This window comes from Scyliorhinus torazame, chromosome 8 (genome assembly GCF_047496885.1).
Source record: "Scyliorhinus torazame isolate Kashiwa2021f chromosome 8, sScyTor2.1, whole genome shotgun sequence".
Lineage (NCBI taxonomy): Eukaryota > Metazoa > Chordata > Chondrichthyes > Carcharhiniformes > Scyliorhinidae > Scyliorhinus > Scyliorhinus torazame.
This window is the reverse complement of record NC_092714.1, coordinates 96,129,925-96,155,304: the sequence shown is the minus strand read 5'-3', so window position 1 is coordinate 96,155,304 and position 25,380 is coordinate 96,129,925. Positions and strand designations below refer to the sequence as shown.

Genomic DNA, 25,380 nt, shown 5'->3' with positions numbered 1-25,380 from the left:
GGGTCAACGTGGTGCCAGTTGGGGGCCGTTAAAAGTGATCCCCGCGCCGATTCTCCGTGCTCGACGGGCCGAGTGCCCGCCAAGTTCCGTGTGGTTCACATGTGGTCCCACCTGGCGGGACCTCGACTCCGAGGGGGGCCTCCACGGTGGCCAGGCCCACGATCGGGGGCTACCAATCGGCGGGCGCGCTCATTCCAGGGCGGGCCTATGTTCGTCCTCGCCGGGGCCCTGTAGGGCTCCGCCATGTTGCGGACCCACGCCGGCCGTGCAGAGCCACCTCTCGGCGCCGGAGTAGCGCGCAGCTCTCCGGCGCCATGCTAGCCCTCTGAACAGCGTTGAATTGCTGGGCCAGGAGGTCTATTGACGCTGGTGTACACCATTCCGATGTTTACGCGCCGTCAACATATCCGGGCCCAGATCTATGTGTATGCTTCAGTATACAATCTTAGCAGCATGTCTTGGGTTTTAAGTCTCACATTGTGTCACTCTCAGCATTGTGGGCATGGCTTGATTATGGACAGTTTGGCGGCATGGCCCCTTCATTTACAGTCATTGAGATTCATGTGAGTGACCAAGACTTCACAATGTACATTTAAAAAAAAAAATTTAGAGTACCCTATTCATTTTTTTCAATTAAGGAGCAATTTAGCATGGCCAATCCACCTACCCGGCACATCTTTGGGTTGTGGGGGCGAAACCCACGCAAACACGAGGAGAATGTGCAAACTCCACACGGACAGTGACCCAGAGCCAGGATCGAACTTGGAGCCTTGAGGCAGCAGTGCTAACCACTGTGCCACCGTGCTGACCTCACACTGTACATTTTTATAAAATAAATATACTCATCTCTATTTCTAAGGTTTTAAAAACTGAATAGATTTTAAAATGCTTCAAATTGTGTTGAAATTATGACCCCTGAACAAAAGAAGCCACTTAGCAGATTTAGGAAAACTCATACCTCGTTATCTCTGAGGAGCCACTAATGACCCTCTATGGCCTGTACAGTCCAACTTTAAAGAGAGTTATATAAAGGCTATCTGTATTTAATAACCCAGGCTAGCCGGAAGGAGATGGACCATCTGCTAAAACAAAGGCCCTGCAACCTTCCTTTAAATTTCCAATGGTTGAGATATTTAACAGTCATTGGAATCCAGATGATGAGTAAACCTATTTTGTCAAAGATGGTGGAGAGGTGGAAGTCATGCGACATGGCCTCTGGCTTGTTGTACGAGTAATATTGTCTTACTGAACTGAAAAGCTCAGTCTGTTGTTAAGCAAAATGCACCAAAGGAGATTTGGTCCAGGTTGGACACCTGCCATGCTTCTGCTGAAAGTCTGTACAATTTCCTAAAAGATTGATTCATCTCTGCATATCTATCTTATTGTGTGAAGTCAACAGCACCAGAAAATTGAATTATCCCGCATTATATTTTAGCGCACTGACCTCTGTGGAGGAATACCTCTGGACTCTGGAATCAACGTGAAACAATATTTTTTTCCTCTGTGGGTCACTGTAATGTAAATCTTTTTTTTCTCTATTCCTCTCTTTATTATCTGAATATGAGGGGGACGTTGTGAACCCTCTTTTCACATTTTGAATATGTGAAAATAAACTAACCCTTTGCGTTCATCCTATCTCAGTATCTCAGGTTTGCTGTGGGGTTATTAATTATAAATTTGATTGCTCCAAAACCAGGGGGGGGGGGGGGGGGGGGGTGACGGGGTTGGAAAATGCGTTGCTGCTTATAAAGAGGGAAACAAATCAAAACACATTTCTGTTCATGGATGGGTAGTGAGAGGGAAAAGTAGTGCTGTTTAAATTAACTTCGCCACCGCCTTCCCATTATGCGGGCAGCAGCCTCTTCTTCCTATCCTTCTGCCCTCCCTCTGACCTTTGGCTGCTCACAATGACTGACTTCTATGGCCTCTGTGTGCTAGAGTGCCATGTCCATCTTCTACCTTCCTTTGTATGGAGCGTTATGTGCCTTTTTTCAGTAAAATGTTCTTTCTGGCACGTGGATGCATGAGTCAATAGGAACAAAACAAAATTGCCCTGTGAGAGTGGCAGCCTCACCCTCCTACTCTCTTGGGTTGGGGGCAGACAGCTAGATTTGATGTCATGCCACTTCTGGACAGTTAACAAAAGTTTAAAGCAAATTCCACAGGGATACTGTACCACTCCAAAGGGGTACCTGACTATACGAACAACCTGCTCGTACCTGGTCGAGTTTACCCACTTCGGGGTTTCACATTCCCGGCCTACAAAAATCCGACTTGAGTGGAGGCAGCTAATTATTTAAATGGTCACAGCCGTCATAAAATGCACATGCACAAAACGCCCACACAATTCCCCATTCACACCCCATGAAATGGGAATTTCTGTGTTCCGGGGTTGAGATTTACGATTTTCAGCCACGTCTGACATTTTTACCACACAGAGAGGCCCCCCATTGTGGCGAGAATCTGGGCCCATGTTTGTGTATGATGTCTTCAAGGAGCCAAGTTTTTGATGAGGAAGAAATTTGGGGGTTGGTGAGGGGTGTGGTGTGGGAGGCGGTGTGGAACGGGGGCCGCAGAATGGGAAAGATGGATCCTTTGTGACACTTTGCAGGCCACAGTGCTGAAGATAAGAGGGGATGTCATTGGTAGAGATGCCATTACTGTGCTCAGATACGTAAGTGTACAACTAAGCAAGAACAGGTTCATCAAGCTGGACTGTGGAGGAGACATTTTGGAGGTGGATGGCATGGTCAATCATACTGAAAGTTACAGAGGTCAAGGAGGATGAGGAGAGTTAATGCACCACAGTCACAATAATCGAAAACATTATTTGTGTCTTTCATTAGGATTATCTTGGAGCTGCGTAAGGGCCATAAACCTGTTTAAATAGGTAGTTGAGGCAGCACCTTGCACATTTAATATAACCTTCCATTTTAACAATGTTATTTTTTTTGAGTTATTTGCATTTTGTTACTTGAATATTCCGGGGTACATTTTTAAAGGGTACATTTTTACAGGTATCTGGCCACAGGCCTTAAACCTTTGATTGATCTTAGTATCTGCCAGTGCAGCTCTGTGTTCAACCAGCAGCTGGCATACTGGCACCGTGTAAGAAGCCGAGGCTCTCGAGCGTTTTTAATGGGTGAGAAAACCGCCCTAAGGCACTACATTTGAGGAAAAAGCTGCCAAGTTCAACTACTTGACACCTCCACCAGAACTCAAACAGGCTTGACAGGTCCAACACTGTGAAATAAAAGGTTCACACACTGCATTGGCACAATTTTTATTTACCACAGTGTGAGGAAGGAAAAAGATGTTATTTAAAGAAATCTTGCTTTATAAATCTTCTCAATACATTAGAGTATCTAAAGCTCGTTATAACTGATAAAGTACTTTTGCAGTGCAGTCACTATTGTAATGAAACATCTCTCATTTTGCAGCTATTAAATAATATGTTTTGATAAATATTTCAATTACTTATTGCAACTATTTTTAAATTTTTAGGGATGTTTGTCCCCACTCAAAGAACAGAGGGCATCTCCACCTCTGAGCTTATCACCAGAATTGTACGGGATTATGATGTTTATGCCCGACGTAACCTCCAGAGAGGTTACACAGCCAAAGAGCTTAACGTTAGTTTCATAAATGTGAGTCTCCTATTATCTTGTGGCTTTTCCCGCTGCTAATATGTTATTGTGCAATGTCCAAACTAAATGCTAGCTTTGTTTAGTTCAGACTTGAAAGGATTGCTTACAATGCACATTTCTCTGCAGCAAAGATTCTGGGCTGCTAGGAAACAAAGTCCTTGTTCACAGTAACAAAAAGCTGCCCCTGCTGCTTCGAGTCGAACCCATGTACACTCTGCATGATTTTCATGCCACCCATTGCAGTTGTGTGAACAGAATAAAGTAATCTTAGTGTTGAAGAATTGTGCCATTTAATGCATGTTGATGAACAGACTGCAAGTTTGTTCAAATAGTTTCTTTCTCCCTGTTCTCTTTGGCAGTGCTGTCGCCACTTTTATTTTGTTCAGCTGGTCCTGAGTCACCCATTTCTTTGTGTGGTGTAACTACCAGTGCGGTTCCCGGTGCTGACCAGAGTTTTCAGCCAGCTTTTCTTTTTCTTTCCCTGTCCCTGGGGTTACTTTTTTCCCCAGATGCCCATCCAACTAAGAAGCAGTAAACCATGGTTGCGACAGGCAGGCACATTCATATCAGCAACTGTGATTTACTGTTGTCGCATTCAGAGATAGGAGGCCTAGACTCCTGGCAGTGGAAAGTCATGGTTTTTCTCAGTTATATCCATTTGAGAATGAAAGCAAAGGATCCAGTTGCACTTTCTGTCCTTTGTCACTGTAAGAAATTTCTAATATAATTAATCTTATTTTTCACTCAGGGTGTAATAGTGGGATTACATGCCAATAGTCAGCGCTTCAAGCTGACGGTCAACATTGTCATTGGTTTGTCAGCATTTTACAAGAAAGATTTGTTTTTCTCACTGGCATTGGTCAAACGGAAGGACTGAACGCTCTTAGACTATAAGACCATAAGACTTAATGCAGAACTAGGCCATTCGGGCCATCGCGTCTGCTCCGCCATTCAATCATGGCTGATATGTTTCTTATCCCCATTCTCCTGCCTTCTCTTCATAATCCCTGGTCCCCTTATTAATCAAGAACCTATCTATCTCTGTCTTAAAGACACTCAGTGACTTGGCCTCCACAGCCTTCTGCGGCAAAGAGTTCCACAGATTCACCAATCTCTGGCTGAAGAAATTCCTCCTCATCTCTATTTTAAAGGATCGTCCCTTCAATCTGAGGCCTCAGGTGCCTCGCTTTCCTTAGCAGCAAGAAAGCAATAATTCAACAGTTACTTTTCCCCATTGTCCGTTACACACAAACTTGAGTCAAATTATTTCAGATGAGCTAATGGTCTGAGGGGTATGAAAGTTACATGGCATTAAGCTGTTAAACTGAAGCCTTAAAAAAGTTAGTTTTCTGAAAGAAACCCTCTGGGACAAGCCCAAAATCGTATTATGTGATCGCTTATTTTCTTTGGCATTAATTAATGAAGTGTTTCTGAAGTTGTGAATAAATCAACTGGTTATGTTGGAACAGTCCTAGACACTACATGTGCAGAATTGAGGGACTGGGTTTGGTATAGTAAGGAGCTTTTTTTAATTTGAAGAACAGCACTTCGATAAACATATTTAGGATTTTATTGCTGTGTCCTACTAAGCTATAAGCTCTGGATAATTGTGGTGATGAGTAATATCAAACTAAAACATTGGCAAAATTTGGCCGAAAGCTTCAAAAAAAGCTAAAACATCATTTAAAAAAGTGACACACCAAAAACAGTCCAAAATATAGGTCTCATGCCAAGTGAATTCTGGGTTGTTAGAGAGACATACAAATGTGAGAGTGAATAGGCTGTATTTTATCCATGTAGATTCCACTACTTTTTAACATAAATTTAAAGTGCCCAATTCATTTTTTTCCAATTGAGGGGCAATTTAACATGGCCAGTCCACCTACCCTGCACATCTTTGGGTTGTGGGGGTGAGACCCACGCAGACACGGCGGGAGAATGTGCAAACTCCACACGGACAGTGACCCAGGACTGGGATCGAACCTGGGTCCTTGGTGCCGTGAGTAGATTCCACTATTGATTGGGATTACTGGAGACCTGCATTATAAAAGATTTCATAAATTAAGGTGATGTATCGGAGGTCTTGAAGCGACAAATAATATTCTATGAGACTATGACTTGAAATAAACTATTCCTGCTCAACATTCTCAACGTTTGATGAAGTTGTCCTCATTATTCTCATTCAATGCCTCTCCAACATCATCCATTCTTATCGAATCTAATCATAGCCAATGAAATCCTACAATTGTATCTCATCTGGTTTCTGCACCATTATCTCTGGTGACCACTCCCACACCCTAACCCAGGATCTATCCTTGGCCCCAACCTATTTCCTCTCTACATGCAGCCCCTTGGTGCAGTTTCCACGTGTACATTAAATTCTACCTCCACCACCTCACTTAACCCCTGCACTATCACTAAATTGTCAAACTGTTTGTTTTGTAACCAGTACTGGAGGCCTTCCGTGGATTGCTACCTTTCTGTGGTGGAGAGGCTTGAGCTTTCCATTGATCCCGAGAGCGATGCTGTTGGGAGTCTTAAACTCCAGGCAGTGTCATCCATGATGGTAAGGTTGGAGGGGAGGAGCCAGACAAAGCAAACTCAGCAGAAGATACTCGTATGATATTAATGGCTGTGAAGGCAGATGAAGGCTGCAGCAGTAGGGAGATCCGAAGTCGTTGAGGTTCCCTTGCCACTGGAACTAGGTTTACCTTCTGTCAATGACTGTTTGCCTGCTGATGTGCAATGTCATACCGACATTAAAAGATGTCCCGCACCGGGCATCTACCTAGAATGTGACACTGAGGGCTGGATTCTCCGTCCCAACTCGCCAGATTTCTGGTTCAGCACACTGGCGGGATGCTCTGTTTCGCCGGCTGGTCAATGGGGTTTCCCATTATGGGGCAGCCCCACGCCCTCGGGAAACCCCCGGGCTGCCGGAAAAATGGAGCATCCCGACGGCGGAGAGTCCAGCCCTGCGCTTCTCTGGTGAATAATCATACTCGTTAGCGAGTGATCGCCGAAGAAGACTAGATGAGCAGAAATTTCCTTCAACTACATATTGACACAAGCTCTGCCTCCTAGCCACCAATGCCATTCCTGTCCATGGCAATGTCTCAGGCTGAACCAGACTTTTTAAAAACTTGATGTAATATTTGACCCTTAGGTGACCTGGCCTATTTCCATCTCTATAACATTGCCTAACTACACCCCACCTCAACTCTTTGGGTGCTGAAATTCTTTGTAACCCACGGATGTGACCACTTCAGTGCACACCCTGGCTGGCTTCTCTATGTACCCACTGTAACATGGTATTTAAATTAAAAAAAAAAAAAAATTTAAAGTGCCCAATTCTTTTTTTATCCAATTAAGAGGCAATTTAGCATGGCCAATCCACCTACCCTGCACATCTTTGGGTTGTGGGGGTGAGACCCACGCAGACACGGGGAGAATGTGCAAAATCCACATGGACAGTGATCCGGGTCCAGGGTTGGAACCCAGGTCCTCGGCGGCGTGATGCAGCAGTGCTAACCACTGCGCCACCATGCCGCCCACCACTGTAAAATGATGTAATCCAAACTCTGCTACCCTTTTCCCAATTTGCACCAAACTAATCTCTATTGACTGTTATTTTCCAGAAAGCCAGTAGGCGAAGGATAGAAATAGAGTCAATCTTCACAAGCTTCTATGAAAATGTTTTCACAGTTACACATTACAAATATACACCTCCCAATTTCAGTCTGTGTCCTATAATAGGGGCACAACTAAGTCCCCCAGTTAATACCCACCTCCTGCGTACTATTAAACATAATTATAATTGGCTCTCAATACCTTGATTATAAAATTGTCCCTATTTTCAAATTTCTCTATGACCTTGCCTGCCTCTCTTTGTAACCTCCTCTGAGATATCTGCGCTTCCCCAATTTTGGCTTCTCGAGCAGTCCTGATTTTGATTGCTACACAATTGGTGGCTGTGCCTTCAGCTGCCAAGGCTCTAACCTCTGGAATTCTGTCCCTAAATCTCTTTGCCTCTGCATAATAATTTTTGCCTTTTCAGGCATTCCTTAAAACCTGGTTCTTTGGCTAAACTTTTAATCAGCAGCTTGACTATCTCTTTATGTGGCTCAGTGTCAAATTATGTTTTATAACACAAGTGCCTTGACAGGTTTTACTATGTGAAAGGTGCTATAGAAATACAAGTTGTTGTTGCCATCAGATTTACTGAGCCCTGCACAACTGTTTTTAAGTTCCAACAACTACATTTCTTTCCATGTTTGAAATATCCTGAACTTTTCCAGGAGAAACTCTTGGCTTGAAAAACAGAAATACGGTAGATGCAAAAATGACAAAATTGTGCATCAAATAAAATGTTCTCCAGGCATCTCCAAGTCCTCTCATGCTATCGGCCTCACACTTCCCTTTGGTAAGTGTAGAATATTGAGGATTCCTTAAATCACTGACATCAAGGACTTCCAACCAAGGTAGTTCATTCCTGAGCTCAACAGCTATATTTAACACCTGTGCTCTGCCAATGCTCCCGGGGTTAACTCCCACCATGTGACCTATTTTGCAGACGTGTCATCATGTTCTCACATGACCCTCGATCCACTCTGTACATTCCAAAATGTATCAATGCTGCTGACTGCACTTTTTTGTCCTTTGGATTTTAGGGATCAATAAAATCGATGTAATATAGGTAGACATGAAGGGGAGTCAGCCCCTTGCTTTGTCTGCCATTGTCCCTTTGAGACTTTCAACTCCCATATACACAACTTACTGTACCTCCTAACTGAGTTTTGTCTACAGACTTGGGGGAAAAGAATTTCTGATTACTGTATCAGATATTAATATATATGATGTAAAGCTAAGGCCCGAGTGCAGCACGGTGGCACAGTGGTTAGCATTGCTGCTACACAGCGCCAAGGTCCCAGATTCGATCACGGCTTTGGGTCACTGCCCATGTGGAGTTTGCACATTCTCCCCGTGTTTGCGTGGGTTTCGACCCCACAACCCAAACATGTGTAAGTTAGGTGGATTGGCCACGCTAAAGTTGCCCCTTAATTGGAAAAAATGAATTGGGTATTCTAAATTTATTCAAAAAAAAAGCTAAGGCCCCCTTTTCATTTGACATATGGCCTATCTTTTGGATTGTTTTGGTCTGTCCGTTTTTGTGGAGATGTTCTAGCTTTTTGGGACTGTTGCCACTTTTTGCTAATTTGGCGTTTATTGGTCAGATAGATTACTATCAGGTAGGCTCAGTCTCTGACAGTGAATTCTAGGTCTCAGCTGAGAAAAGTGCAGAGCTAAACATAAATAACTTCTAGGAGTGATCTGGGGAGCTAATAAACTGGATGGCACTGCTTTCTTCTTCATCCTTATGAGTAGCCTAGGATCAGCATTTGCAAAGGCCAGGAACAGGTTATCTACTTTCTTGATGAGGAACCATTTTTGTAGGATTGTGAAGGGAAGAGAACCTGAGAGCGAGAAAGTACTTTTTAAAAGGAAATAACTAGAATTAGATTGCAGTGTGTTTCATTTTCATATATTTATTTTCAGTCACTGAGCGAAACATTTAATTTCTTTCAGGAAAAGAAGTATCGCTTCCAAAATCAAGTTGACAAAATGAAAGAAAAAGTGAAGAATGTAGAAGAGAAATCAAAAGAATTTGTTTACAAAGTGGAGGAAAGAAGCCATGACCTTATACAAAAGTGGGAAGAGAAATCACGAGAATTTATTGGAAACTTTTTAGAACTGTTTGGCCCAGATGGAACTTGGGTGTGTATCTTAAATTAATTTCGAAGAAATTAGTGGAGAAGTTCTACCAGTGTGTCAGTTGTCTCCCAGACACTTTACAAAGTCCACAGTACCTACAGCTAAAGCTTAGACAGAACTAACTTCTTTTTTAAAAGTGTTTTTATTGGGTTGTCACATTTTGTATTTCACAACTCACATGTTACCTTCAATAACCCTGACGAAAAGAGGAATTAGAAAACGAGCAAGAAATAAAAGGCGATAAAAAGACAGGCAGAAGTCAGTCCAGATATTTATATACAATTGTTTTCTCTCCCGCTGTATCCGTGACCCCCCTTTGGTCTGTGTACCTTTGTTGCAATTTCTAGTTTGGCCCTGGCGCATATTTACAGATGTCTACTACAGTTTTGGTTATTAGTCCCTCTCGTTTTCCTTGCGTGTCCTCCTCCCCCGTACCTCCTCTTCCCACTCCCTCTCTCCCCTTTCCTTTTCATCTTTATCCTGTGACTCATTTGTGTCTCCCCCCACTCCTCACCTTACTCTACTGGCTGCTGGCTATGAACAGATCTTGGAAAATGCTGGTGAACAGCTTGGCTTCCATGTCCTGTGGAAGCCTCTGGGGCAGGCCCAGAACATGTGGGTGTGGTTGGCTGGTCATCCATGGTGGACATTTTGGTTAGGCCAAGGTGTTGCCTCATTTGGTACCATGTCCAGAGCGTAGCTACTACCACTGGGCTTGGCAAGGAGATGGGAAAGCGGTTGTGACTAAGGGTCAGAGGGATGTCATTTTGCAGGTACTCTCCTCCATCTTCACTCATTCTGCTCCCTGTTTCTTCACCCATCCCCTCAGTCTTTCTGCCATGGCCGCCCAGTGGTAGAACTGCAGCTTTGGGAGGACATGGCCTCCCATGTTTCTTCTTTTAAAAAATATTTAATGAACAAATTTTCACCATTTTCACCATATAAAAGAAAAAAAAGAAAAACCCTAACAATAGAAAAAACAATCCCACCCAAATCCAGGAAGCCCCCCACCGATTACCCCCCTCCGTCAACAGACAACGGTAACCAACTCCCGAAAGTGCATGATTAACCAACCCCAACAATTGTAGAACCCCTCTTTCACCCACCTCAGCTCGAACTTGGCCTTCTTCAGGGTCAAAACCTCCGCAGGTCTGCCTACCACGCCAAGGCACAGGGCGGAGAAGCTGACTTCCACCACAACAAGACTTGCCAACAAGTGATCAGTGAGGCGAAGGCTAAAACATCTGCCCCGCTCCTGCCTGCAACTCGAGCATGGTAGCACAATGGTTAACAAAGTTGCTTCACGGCTCTAAGGACCCAGGTTCGATTTTCGGCTTGCGTCACTGTCTGTGCGGAGTCTGCATGTTCTCTCCGCATCTGCGTGGGTTTCCTCCGGGTGCTCCGTTTTCCTCCAATAGTCCAAAGATGTGCAGGTTAGGTGGATTGGTCATGCTAAATTGACCTTGGCGTCCAAAATGGTTGGGTGGGGTTACTGGGTTACGGGGATAGGATGGAGCTGTGGGCTTGGGTAAGGTGCTCTTTCCAAGGGCCGGTGCAGACTCGATGGGCCGAATGGCCTCCTTCGGCACTGCAAATTCGAAGATTCTATGATGATTCTAAAATGGGTTGCCGCCAAGCTGAATGGCAGCCCCCCACCCCCGCTCCTACTCCTGGCGGGGAGACCATAAAATACTTGTTCTTTCCTATATTCAATTTATACCCCCAGAACGTCAAAATCTCTGACGCAGCTCCATTATACTCCCCACCAACGTGCTCAGTTTCGAGATATATAACAGTAGATCATCGGCATATAAGGACACCCTGGCTGGATTCTCCAAAAATTGGGCTATGTCCCCACGCCAGCGTAAGAACGCTGGCGTTTCACTCTAGACTTTCCTTAGATCATAGAATTTACAGTGCAGAAGGAGGCCATTCAGCCCATCGAGTCTGCACCGCCTCTTGGAAAGAGCACCCTACCCAAGGTCCACACCTCCACCCTATCCCCATAACCCAGTAACCCCACCCAACACTAAGGCCAATTTTGGACATTAAGGGCAATTTATCATGGCCAATCCACCTAACCTGCACATCTTTGGACTGTGGGAGGAAACCGGAGCCCCCGGAGGAAACCCACGCACACACGGGGAGGATGTGCAGACTCCGCACAGACAGTGACCCAAGCCGGAATCGAACCTGGGACCCTGGAGCTGTGAAGCAATTGTGCTATCCACAATCCTACCGTGCTTAGGAAAGTCCTGAGCAACTCTTCTACCTGCAGGGGACTGGCAGGGCCCCAGAGTACTTCTCGCAGCTCTGGCTGCGGATACAGGGCCCTGCACTTCTGGTCGGGAGTCCGTGCATGCCCACGCCGGCAGCCTGCAGCGGCCGTGCCGTGCGACATGGCGGACTCGCGGACCGTCATCAAAAATGTAGGACCCCCGCCCCCCCGAGATCACGCGCGCCCGCGGGTTCATGCCGCCCGATCGCTCCCCAGGCCGTCCAAGAGGCCTCCCCCTGGTGATCGATCCCTCCGCCCCCCCCACCATTGCGGCCGCGGACTGTCATCTTCCACCTCCGCGCCGAACACGATTTCGGCGCGGAGAATCCAGCCCATGTTTCATACCCCATCCTCACTATCCCTTCCACAAGCCAGAGCTCCTTGGCACAATGGCCAAGAACTCTATAGCCAATGTAAGCAACAGGGGGGACAAGGGCACCCCTGGCTCGTACTCCAGTGCAGTGCAAAGTATCCCAAGTTCATGTTGTTAGTGCAAACACTTGCCATTGGCTCCTTATACAACAGCTGCACCCCCTCCACAAACGTCTGCCCAATTCCAAATCTCTCCCATATTGCCATCAAGTAACCCCACTCTACCCGATCGAACTCATTCTCTGTGTCCAGTGCCACCAGCACCTCTGTCTCCTTTTCCTCTCCAGGAGACCGGACCACATTCAACAACCTCCTCACGTTCGAGAACAGCTGCTTTCCCTTCACGATTTACAGGTGCAACAGGTGATTGAGAAGGCAAATGGAGTTTTGTTCTTCATTGCTAGAGGGATGGAGTTTAAGACTAGGGAGGTTATGCTGCAATTGTATAAGGTGTTAGTGAGGCCACACCTCGAGTATTTTGTTCAGTTTTGGTCTCCTTACCTGAGAAAGGACGTACTGGCGGTGGAGGGTGTGCAAAGGAGATTCACTGGGTTAATCCCAGAGCTGAAGGTGTTGGATTACGAGGAGAGGTTGAGTAGACTAGGACTGTACTCGTTGGAATTTAGAAGGATGCGGGGGGGATCTTATAGAAACATATAAAATTATGAAGGGAATAGATAGGATAGATGTGGGAAGGTTGTTTCCACTGGCGGGTGAAAGCAGAACTAGGGGGCATAGTCTCAAAATAAGGGGAAGTAGATTTAGGACTGAGCTTAGGAGGAACTTCTTCACCGAAAGTGTTGTGTATCTATGGAATTCCTCCTTGCCCAGTGAAGCAGTTGAGGCCCTTCATTAAATGTTTTTAAGATAAAGATAGATAGTTTTTTGAAGAATAAAGAGATTAAGGGTTATGGTGTTCGGGCCGGAAAGTGGAGCTGAGTCCATGAAAAGATCAGCCATGATCTCATTGAATGGCGGAGCAGGCTCGAGGGGCCAGATGGCCTACTCCTGCTCCTAGTTCTTCTGTTCTTATGAACCCCGTTAGATCCTCTCCTCACCTTTGGGAGATATCCTTCCAACCTTGATGCCAACACCTTTGCCAATATCTTGGCATCAACATTCAGCAGAGATATGGGCCTATACGAACCACACTCCACCTGGCCCTTATCCTTCTTTAGCAGCAATGAAATAGAAGCTTGCCCCATTGTTTGCAGCAAGACACCCCTACCTAGCACATTATCAAAAATTCCCATCATCAGCGGTGCCAACTTGTCCTTAAATTTCTGATAAAATTCAACTGGGCACCCGGCAGGCCCCACCACCTTCCCTGCCTGCATCCTCACAATCGCCTCCTTCATCTCGTGCTCCCCACCGGCCCCTCCAACCTGCTCTATCCTCCTCACCCAGCCTCGGATACTGCCGTACCCGAACTATCTCTCTCGCTGCCACCCCCCATGCTCGTAGACCCCCCCCCCCCCCATCACCCTTCTCAACTGGTACACCGCTTTCCCTGTGGACAACTGGTTGAACCTCGCCTGCAACTCCTTCCTCTTGGCCAAGAGAACCGGGTCTGGGCCTACCGCTTACCAACCATCCACCTCCAGAATCTCCTTTATCAGTTCTTGGCACTCCTCTCTCTCCCCCCGTATCCACCTTAGCTTTGAACGAGACAACCCTCTTGCCACCAATACCGCTACTCCCCAAGTTCTGTTATCGAACCCCAAGTGGAAAATCTGACTCACCTAACTCTACCTAAACCTCACCCTCACCCTCACCCTCAGATGGGTCTCCTGCAGCATCACGTCGGTTTATAAGCTCTTCAAGTGTGTAAAAACTCTTAATCTCTTCACCGGCCTCCCTAATCCCCTCACGTTCTATGTTTCTATTCTGTCCTGGAGTCTCCCACCCCCCCCGCCCCTCATGTCCGCCATCATCATGACCTGCCCCGTCCCTATGTTACAGTCGAATCCCTCCGCCCTCCCAGAAAACCCCCATTCCACTTCCTCTTGCAAGCACCTCTCCCAGTCTCAATCCCATCCCCCCACCTTTCACACCTCCCAGGCCTATCAAAACCCACTCAGCAGGTTCTATTAACCGTGGCCCCTCCCCCTACCACAATCCCATTCAGTAGCCAACCTTCGCTGGCTAGTGTGGAGGCCCCTGCCCAGGCCCCCCTCCTCCCAATCCCCCCCCCCACGTGACCCAGTCTCTGAAAACAAAAATAAACAAGCAAAACCAGTGCAGTATCATGCCCCAGAAAACCGCCATAACCCCAGAGCCCAATATGATTGTAACCAGCTATAAACTTTCAACAAAGGTAAGCTACCCTCCCCCCATTCAACCAACCCAAAAACCCAGCTGTTCTCCCCACAAATACAGAACAAGAAACAACCAACAAGAGAGGCAAAGTCTAAGCACAGTCCCATCCCCTCAGTACAAGTCCCAATCTCAGTCCCACCTCTCATTTCAGTCCCAGTCCTTCGGCCTTCATGAACGCCTCTGCCACCTCCACCATGTGGAAGTGGAAGTCCCTTGAATTGTAGATCATCCTCAGCTTTGCCGGGTAGTCCACGCCAAGCCTCATTCCATTGCTATAGACTGCTGCCATCCGAAGGCCGCCCACCTTCTCATCAGTTCCACTGTCAAGTCTTGGTATATACGAATACCAACGCCTTCCCACTTCACCTTACGCCTTTTCTTCGCCCAACTCAGGATCTTCTCCTTAATGTGAAACTTATGGAAGCATATTATAACTGCCTTTGGTATTAAGCAGTATGGCCACCCACCAAGCCCTCGTCCTAAGCACGAAAGGTACGTCTGTCCCACTCAGCTCTTTCTTACCCGCAGTCGGTCCTTCTTCCTCAGGCGGGTCTCCTGGAGGAAGTCTCTGTTGTCTCTCAGATGTTTCAGGTGTGCGAAGACTCTGGATCTTTTCACTGGGCCATTAAGTCCCCTGATGTACCAGGTGACTATTCTTATTGGGGGGGATTTCTGTTCCCCACCCTTCAGCGGGATCAACCATAACTACCTTGTGGATGTGCCCTTGCACTCCGGTGTTTCCCTTTGTTATAATTATATTAATAATCTTTATTGTCACAAGTCGGCTTACAAACACTGCAATGAAGTTACTGTGAAAAGCCTCTAATTACCACATTCCAGCACCTGTTCGGGCACACAGAGGGAGAATTCAGAATGTCCACTTCACCTACTTGTGGGAGGAAACTGGAGCACCCAGAGGAAACCCATGTAGACACGGGGAGAATGTGCAGACTCCGCACAGACAGTGACCCAAGCCGGGAATCGAACCTGGGATCCTGACGCTGTGAAGCAACAGAGCTAACCACTGTGCTATTGTAGGGGGCCATCCAAGATGGTCGTGGTCACCATACTCACCATGTGGCTGTGCCCTATCCTCTGGGGTTTCCCTTTATCTAAGGGCGAACCAAGATGGCCACCATCATTGTGTGCGCCATGTGGATGTGCCTCTGCACTCCGGAGTTTCCCTTTGTTTGGGGGCCCTCCAAAGTGGTTGCTTGCAGTGCCTTTGTTTACCTTGCCACCACGTGTGGTCTGTCGTACCCACCCTATTACCCCTCCCCCCTCCATCCTTCGGCTTTCCCCTTGTGCCTGTCAACTCCCCCCTTCTCCCCCCTCATCCCTTTGAGATGCCCCCCCGTTTACACCCCCTATTTCCCCCCGCCCCCCCCCCCCCCCCCCCTCACCCAGCTCGGGATTTCTCTCCCCTTATCGCCAGGCATCCTCTCCTCGTTGAGAGATGTGCCACTGCCTCCCCTCGCTCGTACTTCCTTGTGCTAGCTCAACCACTAGTGTGGTGCCCCCCTCCCCCAGGTGTTGAACTATCACCCGACCGTTGCGTGTCTCTTCCCACCTTTCTTTCTCCCCACCCCCTCCTGCATCCTACTGCTTTCAGATCTCCTTTCTGAGACTCAGTGTAAGATTTGAAGACGAGGTGGTTCAGTCCCGTGCAATGGTTTTTTTTGTTGTTGACTGATACGTTTAAATGTCTGGTTCACTGCTGGTGTCATTGCCTTCCCAACCCATGCTGGTGCACAAATTCATCTGCTTATGCCGCTGTGGTGACATAGTACTCCCTGCCCTGGAAAGTCACCCAGAGCTTGGCAGGGTACAGCATCCCGAACTGCACATTCCTCTTCTAAAGGGCCGCCTTGGCATTGTTAAATTCTGCCCGTCCTTGGCCAGGTCTGCTCCAATATTCTGGTACACACAGATCCGGTGTCCCTCCCATTTACAGGACCATGTGTGTTTTGCCCAGTTCATGATCTTTTCCCGGTCTTGGTACCGGTACAGCTTCATGATGTTGGCTTGCAGCTGCTCCCCGGCCTTGGGCTTTGGCCGGAGTGACCTGTTGGCTCTGTCCATTTCTGGGGGTTTAGGGAAGCTATCCCCTCCAACCAGTTTGCCCAGCATCTGGGCCACATACTCCATAGGGTTCCTGCCCTCAGTGCCCTCCGGTAGGCCCACAATGTGGTGGTTTTAGTGGCACAATCGATTTTCTTGGTTCTCAACCTTCCCCCTTAGTATCCCTTGCGTCGCCACCAATATTGCTATCTCTGTCTCCAGTGAGGAATTCCAATCACTCTGGTCAGTCGGGGCCTTCTCCAGCTCACTGATCGTCGCCTTCTGTGTCTCTAGACGCCGCTCCATCTTTTCCAGCACTGCTTGCAGGGTGACCAGTGCCTCCACATCACCATTTTCACTGTTGCCATAATTTCAAGTTTGATGGCGTCCTTGAGCTCTTGGAGTTCCTGTGTTAGGAATTCCCTCCATTCATTCATCGGGAGGTAGCCTGGCACATGTTCTGGCGGTCCATCGTTTTTGGGTGTGGCCAGGACCTTGTTGCCCTGCATGTTCGCCATTGCCTCAGTCTTACACTCCAGGCTTCTGCTGTCTCCTTGGATCCTCAGGTTGTTGTTGCCTGGCATGTTTTGTTTCTTGTGGTGGTGTTAGAGGAGGGTGGTGTTTTTTCACTGGGTTTATCGGGCTGTTTTGGGTTAAAAGTGCCTAATTTTGAGTTTCCTGGAGGAGAGCCACCTTTTGTGTGTCCGGTCAGCACATTCCCGTCACCTGAAATCCCTGACAGAACTAATGTCTTTGCAATTCCTGATAATAAGTATCTCAAGATACTTAAGTTAATACATAAAACTGCAGAGGGAACAGTACTCGGATATCATTCAAGCATAATTTCCCACTTTTTAATTCAGTAGCACATTCTAAATTCGAGACGGGTAGGATAATGGGGTTGTATCTTCTGGCCGTTAGTAGGATCCAGAGAGAATTAGATCTTGTGCTCTGTCAGAGTTGTAGAATTGATCTTCTTTATTTTGTTGGGTGATAGTGGGGGTGGAGTACCAAGCTTCTGAAGCATTATAATCAATATAGAAGTATGTCTGAGAAACATGCGGCAAAGATCTACACATCTGCACAAACATAGAACACACCACAGATGCAGCTTGAGGTGCAAGGCAGGATTGCCACAATAACGCCAGATTGATGGCATTGCATTGTTACTGACTGTTCACCTGGCTCATTCCTGGAATGAACAGCTGATCTTATGAAGAAAGGTTGAACAGGTTGAGCTTTTACCCATTGGAGTTTAGAGGAATAAGAGTTGATCTTATTGAAAAATACAAGATCCTGAGAGGACTTGACAGGGTGGATACTGGGAGGACCTTGCGAGGAAGACTAAATCTAGGGGACACAGTTTAAGAAGAGGAACTCTCCCTTTTAAGACTGAAATTTATTTTTCTCTCTGAGGATTGTTAATATGTGTGGAATTCTTTTCCCCAGGAAGCAGTGGAGGCAAGGTCATTGAATTTATGAAAGGCAGAGTTAGACACTTTTCTTAGGTCAGAGAGTCAAGGGTAATGGTGGACGCAGACATGGAAATGGAGTTGAGACCACTACCAGTTCAGCCACAATCTTATTGAATGGCGAAGCTGGTTCGAAGGGCCGAATGGCCTAGTCCTGCTCCAAAGTTTGATGTTCCTATGAAGGGAAGGTTGCATGGTAGTAACTGCAGCAAAGTTCCTGTTCCTCTGCCAATGCTAAAGAGTGAAGATTGCTGGCCTCAGCACCAGATTCTTTCCTCCACACAAGACCGGCTGAGAATTGAATCACAGGCTTGCTGCAAAGGAGAGAAAGTTATTTTAAATAAATAGCTGCCATCAAAAAGGAAAATTGGATTCCTGTTTTCCACAAGATACAAAGCTAAACATACCTGGCAGTAATTTGTTGCATTTCTTAATAAATAATTGCTTTCCAACATCAACCAGAACGCAGCCAAGGCAATGCAGGTCATCTGTACATTGGGATGGGCTGGGTAGGGATTGGACCATAATGAGAGTAAGGAGCTTCTTTTGAATATTATATAAGAGGCCAGGAACATTCCAGGTTCAATTCCTAATTGATGTTGCAATAACAGATCTCAGTAACAGCAGCACAGGAGCTACTAGAGTTGGCCTCAGAGCTTCTGTTTAGATAAGGGGAAAACGGCCAGGCTTCCCACTCTTGATTATTATCCACTGATGGCAGGGCGGCGCAGTGACGCAGTGGTTAGCACTGCTGCCTCACAGCGCTGAAGGCTCGGGTTCGATCCTGCACCCGGGTCACTGTCTGTGTGGAGTTTGCACATTCTCCCCTGTGCAGGGTGGGTGGATTGGCCATGCTAAATTGCCCCTTAATTGGAAAAGGAAAAATAAATCTACTGATGCCTGCTGAAAATGGATACGTTTGATTGAGTGGGATGATGGTGGATGATGACAGGATCAGGCTTCGCTGCGGCGTCCCTCAAGTAACTTGTTAAAAGTTGTTGCTGAGGCTGAGATTTAAATAATGACCATCTTCCACTTGTGGAACCAGGAGTCATTGATGTGAGCAAAGCTGACGCATAAAAAGATAAATATGCATCTTAATTGAAAAATACGCAACGTAACCCAAATGCAATTTTGGTTGGCATCAATCAAATGTATATTTCCAATCAGATGCGATTTGATTTGAAAAATCACCAAAACAAGAGACAATTGCTTAATCCAGAACACTACATTTAAAGATAGAAGAGGTGTTGCAAAAAAAATTGAAAAGACTTTGATTGGCCTAATCTTTGTGCCTGGATAAGTTAGCTGTGTTCAGAAGTGAGTGGGTATTAATATCATTAGAGTTTGTAATCATACTTTATGTTGCTCGGTGTGGCATTTTGGAATTATTATCACGGTATTAGCTATGAGATTTGCTTCCATCGTAAATCCAGGAGGCTTTGGTCAGTGACTAAAGAATTCCACACATTAAGTTTAAAATCTCCATTGGAGAACTCTACTATTCACTAAATTAAAATGAATTTTTCATGAGCATTTATTAAATTCAGGTCATCTGGTCATTGCTTGAAGGTTTTCTCAGTTTTGTTTTGTTTCCATACCTTACAGAAACAGGTTTTTCAGGAGAGAGGGGGTCGGATGCTGCAAGCTCTGTCTCCAAGACAAAGCCCCTCAAGTAGCCCAACAAGAGAACGGTCCCAGTCCCCAACGTTCCAGTGGCCATTCACCAAAACCTCGCCCCCATCTTCCCCGAAAGCTGCTTCTGCCTCCATCAGTAGCATCAGTGATGGAGAGGAGGATGAGAAGTGAATGACTGGGAACCTGCAGCACGTGAGCAGACGAACAGGATCAGCAATGATATAATCTCAGGCAAACCTTAGCCTTTTATTTTTCCTCTCTGTCATTCTCAGGCACTTCGCAAAGTCTGACCAATTCCATTATCACCACATGTTTTTAGTGCTTACATCACAATAGCAGTTTCTAGATTGTCCCCATTACAAGAATTTGTGCGATATTTAATGTTGGCATAGCGATGTTAATTGCTCCCATGTTGACAGAATTGTCATCTGAGATGTCCAAAGGAATCTCGGAAGAAACTCTAATAGGAACGTGTAGTTAAAATGTTTCAGGCTGATACAATGAAAATGGGTTTAAAGTTTGCCAAATCAAGTATCATAACCTGGCATACTGCACAAAAAAAATGAAGGTAAATTTTAAAACTTCCTCCACCTGACTTGGATCATAACTAGAAGTTTCACAAGGTCACTTTTTTAAAAAGTAGCATTTTTCTCAAAATGTCTCGTAAAAACGATTTTAAAAAAACATTGGATAGATAAAACCACCAATTAGAATTTATCAATTAATGAACAGGGAGGAAAGGAATGGTTCTTAAAAAGAAAGTATTTTTCAAATGCAGAATTCACTTTAACATAATTGAACATCTCATTTTGAGTTCTTGCGTGATTATCATCACAGGAATAAGCTTTTAATTCCAGCTGTGGAAACAGAATTGGGCAGAATTTGCTGGGACGATAACGGTGAATTTAAAGTACACGCCATTATCAGCATAAATAACCCAGCGATCAGTGGCAAAGAAGAGATACCCTGTGAGTGGTGAATCACCACAAATTTTTCCCCCCATAAATTTAGCGTACCCAATTATTTATTTCCATTTAAGGGGCAATTTAGCGTGGCCAATCCACCTACCCCACACATCTTTGAGTTGTGGGCGTGAGACCCACGCAGACATGGGGAGAATGTGCAAACTCCACAGTGACCGGGGGATTGAAGGGCGGGGGGGGGGGGGGGAGTTGGGGGGGGGGGGGGGGGTTGTCAGCGATAATATCTCTTAAAATTAAATAGCTGGCATGCCACTAGAGTAGTTTTACATAAGTTACTTTATTAAAGATTGAGATGAATTATAGAGTGTACTGAGTAATCATTATTAACCATTAAACATGTATTTTTAGGACATAGCAGTAATAAGTAATCAAATGGGATTTAGGACAGCTAACTTGACCAAAAGAACGTCACTTCTGATATCTTGTCTTTGTGAAACAATCCAGGATGCGGGTTTTGCTGTCCTGCTTCTCACAGATAATGAATGCACTAGTAATTTGCTGTACATTCATTGTCTGTGAGAAGCAGGACAGCAAAACCCGCATCCTGGATTGTTTCACAAAGACAAGATATCAGAAGTGACGTCCTTTTGGTCAAGTTAGCTGTCCTAAATCCCATTTGATTACTTATTACTGCTATGTCCTACAAATACATGTTTAGTGGTTAATACTGATTACTCAGTACACTCCCTATAATTCATCTCAATCCTTCATAAAGTAACTTATGTAAAACTACTCTAGTGACATGCCAGCTATTCAGTTTTAAGAGATATCATCGCTGAACCCTCCTTCAGGGATCAAATCCAGGTCCTCAGCGCTGTGAGGCAGCAGTGCTAACCATTGCGCCAACGTGCCGCCCCGTGAATCACCACAAATTGCTGAAAGATTTGCCCTTCTGTGCCTCAGAAATACAGGTGTCTGCTGTTAACCTACCCATCAATTGTCAAGGAATTACTGCATTTGTGCTGTTAAAAAGAATCAAACTTGCCAGACAAAGTTAGGGCTGGTACCTAACAATGTAGAGACTCTTTTAATGATGATATTTATGTTCCTGCAAAGCTACCCCATGCCCCTGTGGCACAGAAAAGGAACATTTGAAACCTAAAAATTGAGGTTGTTAGTAATTAAATTTTTTTAAATCTTATTTATTCTTGCTGAATTTTCTCTCTTTTAACTCAATCTTTCTTTCTCTTTCTCTACCTAATTTGATCCTAATTCAGCCTATCGTTCCATTGTTTTTTTCTGTACCATTAGTTTCATTGGTTTTGGAGACATACTGTCGCTCCCATTGTTTACCACGGCCCCAGATGCCCCATTGATTTTGCCTCCGCGTTATTAAATCGCATTTCTAGCAATTTAACATGCAAATTTTTCAGTTGAAGGGTGAAGAAGCAAACTAATAGTGGGATATGTTGAAAAACGCCACACTCCAAACTCTGGGTCACTGTGACACAGGTGTGAGACCGGAATGACTTATGCCTGGCAATACTGCGTTTCCACCATGGGCTGTGCAATGCACTGAACTGCACTCCGACATAGCAAATTGTGAATGTTTTGAGACATGAATGCTCACTTTCTCAAAACGCTTTTCACACCCTTTGCTTCAATTTATAATAAAACATCTTTATGGCACTTTTTAAAATAGGTATAACATTATATGAAAGGGACACTCCATGCTGTTTCCAGCCCACGTCAGTCAGACAACCTCGATCAGGGGTTCTCATTGCCTCATCAGTCAAGGCAGGACCGAGTTGCAGAGTTGAACATTTTGGCAGCATGTAGAGTGGAAACTATTTCTCAGTGCTGGAGAAGCATCAATATAAATGCATCATCTGTCCTTTCTCTTCCAATTCATTGCTTTGCTGCTCAATTTATTTTAACATTATTCATTCAAAGGATGGGCTTCCCTGGCTATGTCAGCATTTATTGCCCAACCCTTCATTTGTGGGTGCACACAGGGGGCAGAATTTTATGGGCCCGTTGTGGCAAGAGTGGGGCCATAAAATGCAGCGAGCCATTCAAACATCCACTATCTTGGGCGGGACTGGCTAAACCCACCAGCGGGAGGCACCACAAAATTCCACCCGGGGAGTCAAGAGCAAGTATAATCTTTAGTTGCAACTGGATGAGAGGGGGAGAAATGATTGGACCAGTGTGCACAGATGCAACTCATCCTCTTATTCAAAATCAGATATTTGGTCCACATGTCAAATGATATGGTTATTTCAACATATTGTTAAATAGCATATTTTACAGTAATTTGAGAGATTGAGAAGCAGAGTTGGTTGGAGCATAGCAACTTTGTACAGAGGAGCTGGGAGAGTTGAAAATGAGTTGTTACAGCAGCATAATTATAATGTGAAAAGTTTACAGGGGTTCTCATTGCCTCATCAGTCAAGGCAAGACCGAGTTGCAGAGTTGAACATTTTGGCAGCATGTAGAGTGGAAACTATTTCTCAGTGCTGGAGAAGCATCAATATAAATGCATCATCTGTCCTATCTCTTCCAATTCATTGCTTTGCTGCTCAATTTATTTTAAAATTATTCATTCAAAGGATGGGCTTCCCTGGCTACGTCATTTCTCCCCCTCTAATCCAGTTTCAACCAAAGATTATACTTGCTCTTGACTCCCTGGGTGGAATTTCTCATGCAAACGTTAACAGGAAGTTGACCCAGATAATATGACTCTTGATATATTATCTATAGATGTTAAAAACTTAAAAGTTATTCAATTTCCTAAAGGCTCCTGGATTACGCATAGACAAATGCTGGATGCTCCATCTTTAGAAAGGAAGGTGGCACAATGGTCACCAAGTTAAAATCCACCTTTTTACTAGCACTGTTGTCTCTGAGACAACCAATGCCAAACACTATCTCTGCCTTCTCCATGGAAGAGAGGTTTAAATATATACAACAGCAATGGGCATTGAAAATGGGAGATCAATAAAAGAAAATTTCATAAGTTTGCATTCTATTATTCTCCAATTGCTGGGCATTGGAAATATGCTTTAGAATTGTAACCAGAATGCCCTTTGACAAGACCATTATTGTTACAATACAGTATAGAGTAGAAACAAGAATCGAAAGCAAATTACAGCCAATACTGAACTTCATCAGTGGTGAAGAGAGACTCATTCTTTGAACAGTGCCATTCCTGCAGGGGAAGACAGTAGCAAGAGAGTCTTTTTAATAAGTTTAAAGCCAGGCTCTATTTATTCCAACACACTATGTTAATTTCCACGCCAGTGTTGCCTTTCAGAAGGTTTATTTTTAGAGCAGTAGATATTGCTGTACTAATCCAATATCCTTTTTATAGTCAACAACAGGCCCACAGGAATCTATTGTTAAAATTAATTGATCCTTCAACAGCAGAGATCAGTGATTATTAGCATCTTCCGTGAAAGTCTCTGCTGGCATTAAAAGGACCCAAAACTAATAAAATCAACGGCTCCATGGACCGCTCTTTCTCTTTTCTTATTAGATGGCTCTAATCTCAAAGGTTCAGAGGATATTACAAACTTCTCATGCTTAATGATGTTACCAAAGCCTCAAGTGAACGTCTGTAAAATATGAGACTTTGAGAAGTATAATATTTAAGCATTAAAAGCTTAAGTTAAGTTACAGACAAGTTGAAACTTTTTCCACGGCTGGGATTTGGCCACCGATGGGGTCTTCCATTCCCGCAAAAGTCAATGGGCTGTTGCATGACTCGCCCACCCCACTGCCAGGGAACTTCGGGAGGACTGGAAGATCCCACTGGCGGGAAGGGCTGGAAAATCCCGGCCCATATGAGAATAACTGCTGTCAACAATGAAGGAAAGAACACATTTACTGTGACTCCCAATAAGACTTTGTATGTATAAATACATAGACACAGAGTTAGGAATGAGTAGTTGTCCTGATAGATGCATGGCATTAAAATCTAAAATTAATAGTACTCTGAGCTTATTACATTTATACAGCACCCAATGTCTTAAGGCACTTTACAGAAGCAGTATAAAACAAAATATGACTCCGAGCCACAAAATGAGTTATTAGGTCAGATGACCAGAAACTTGGTGAAACAGGTCAGTTTTAAGAGGAAAGTCAATTAGAGAGGGTATTCCAGAGGTAAAGGCCCAGGCAACTGATTGTAGCCACCAATGACGGAGCAATTAAAATTGGGGATGCTAAAGAGGCCAGTATTAGTTCAGCACAGATATGTCAGACAACCGTGGGGCTGGCGATTACAGAGATCAGGAGCAGTGAAGCCATGGAGGGACTTGAAAAAAGGATGAGAATTTTAAAATCAACCGGGAGCCAATGTAGGACAGTGAGCACAGGGGTGATAGGGGAATGGGGCCTGATGTGAGTTAAGACATAGGTAACACAGCTTTGTTTACATGTTTACAGAGAATAGAGAGGGAGAACAACCTGTAAAATAAAGTAGCCTAGAGGTAACAAGATCATGAAAGGAGATTTAAGCAGCCGGTGAGCTGAGACAGGGGCCAGGTAAGGTGATGTTATGGGTGTGGAAATAATCTTAGAGATGGCTTTAGTCATTCCAGTATTTAATTGGAGGAAATTTCTGTTCAAGCAGCATTGGGCATTGGATAAACAGGCTAATTTAGCAATTGTAGAGGAGCCAAGATGGTGATGGCATGGTGGAACTAGATGTTGTCAGTGTGCATGTGAAAGCTAATGCTGTGCTTTGGGATGATGTGGCTAAGGGGCAGCATTTACATGAGAAAAAGGAGAGGGGGGAAGGATACACCCTTGGGGACACCAGAGATAATGGTGTGCAAGCACCAAAATAAGCCATTCAATGTGATATTCTGGCTATGATGAGCTAGATAAAAATG

General features: G+C 45.1%; 1 protein-coding gene across 3 annotated transcripts in view; it reads left to right on the top strand.

Annotated features, from left to right (window-relative positions):
- pcyt1ba (phosphate cytidylyltransferase 1B, choline a) overlaps positions 1 to 20,698 on the top strand; it is a 152,808-nt gene extending 132,110 nt beyond the window's left edge. For 2 of the 3 annotated variants that reach the window (XM_072513951.1, XM_072513950.1), the window contains exons 6-8: positions 3,505 to 3,647; positions 9,234 to 9,422; positions 19,530 to 20,698. In XM_072513951.1, coding sequence (XP_072370052.1) covers positions 3,505 to 3,647; positions 9,234 to 9,422; positions 19,530 to 19,730 — 533 coding nt within the window. In that variant the 3' untranslated portion in view covers positions 19,731 to 20,698. The remainder of the gene's footprint in view (positions 1 to 3,504; positions 3,648 to 9,233; positions 9,423 to 19,529) is intronic. The other variant, XM_072513952.1, reaches the window with a different exon arrangement.
- Positions 20,699 to 25,380: the final 4,682 nt, after the last annotated feature.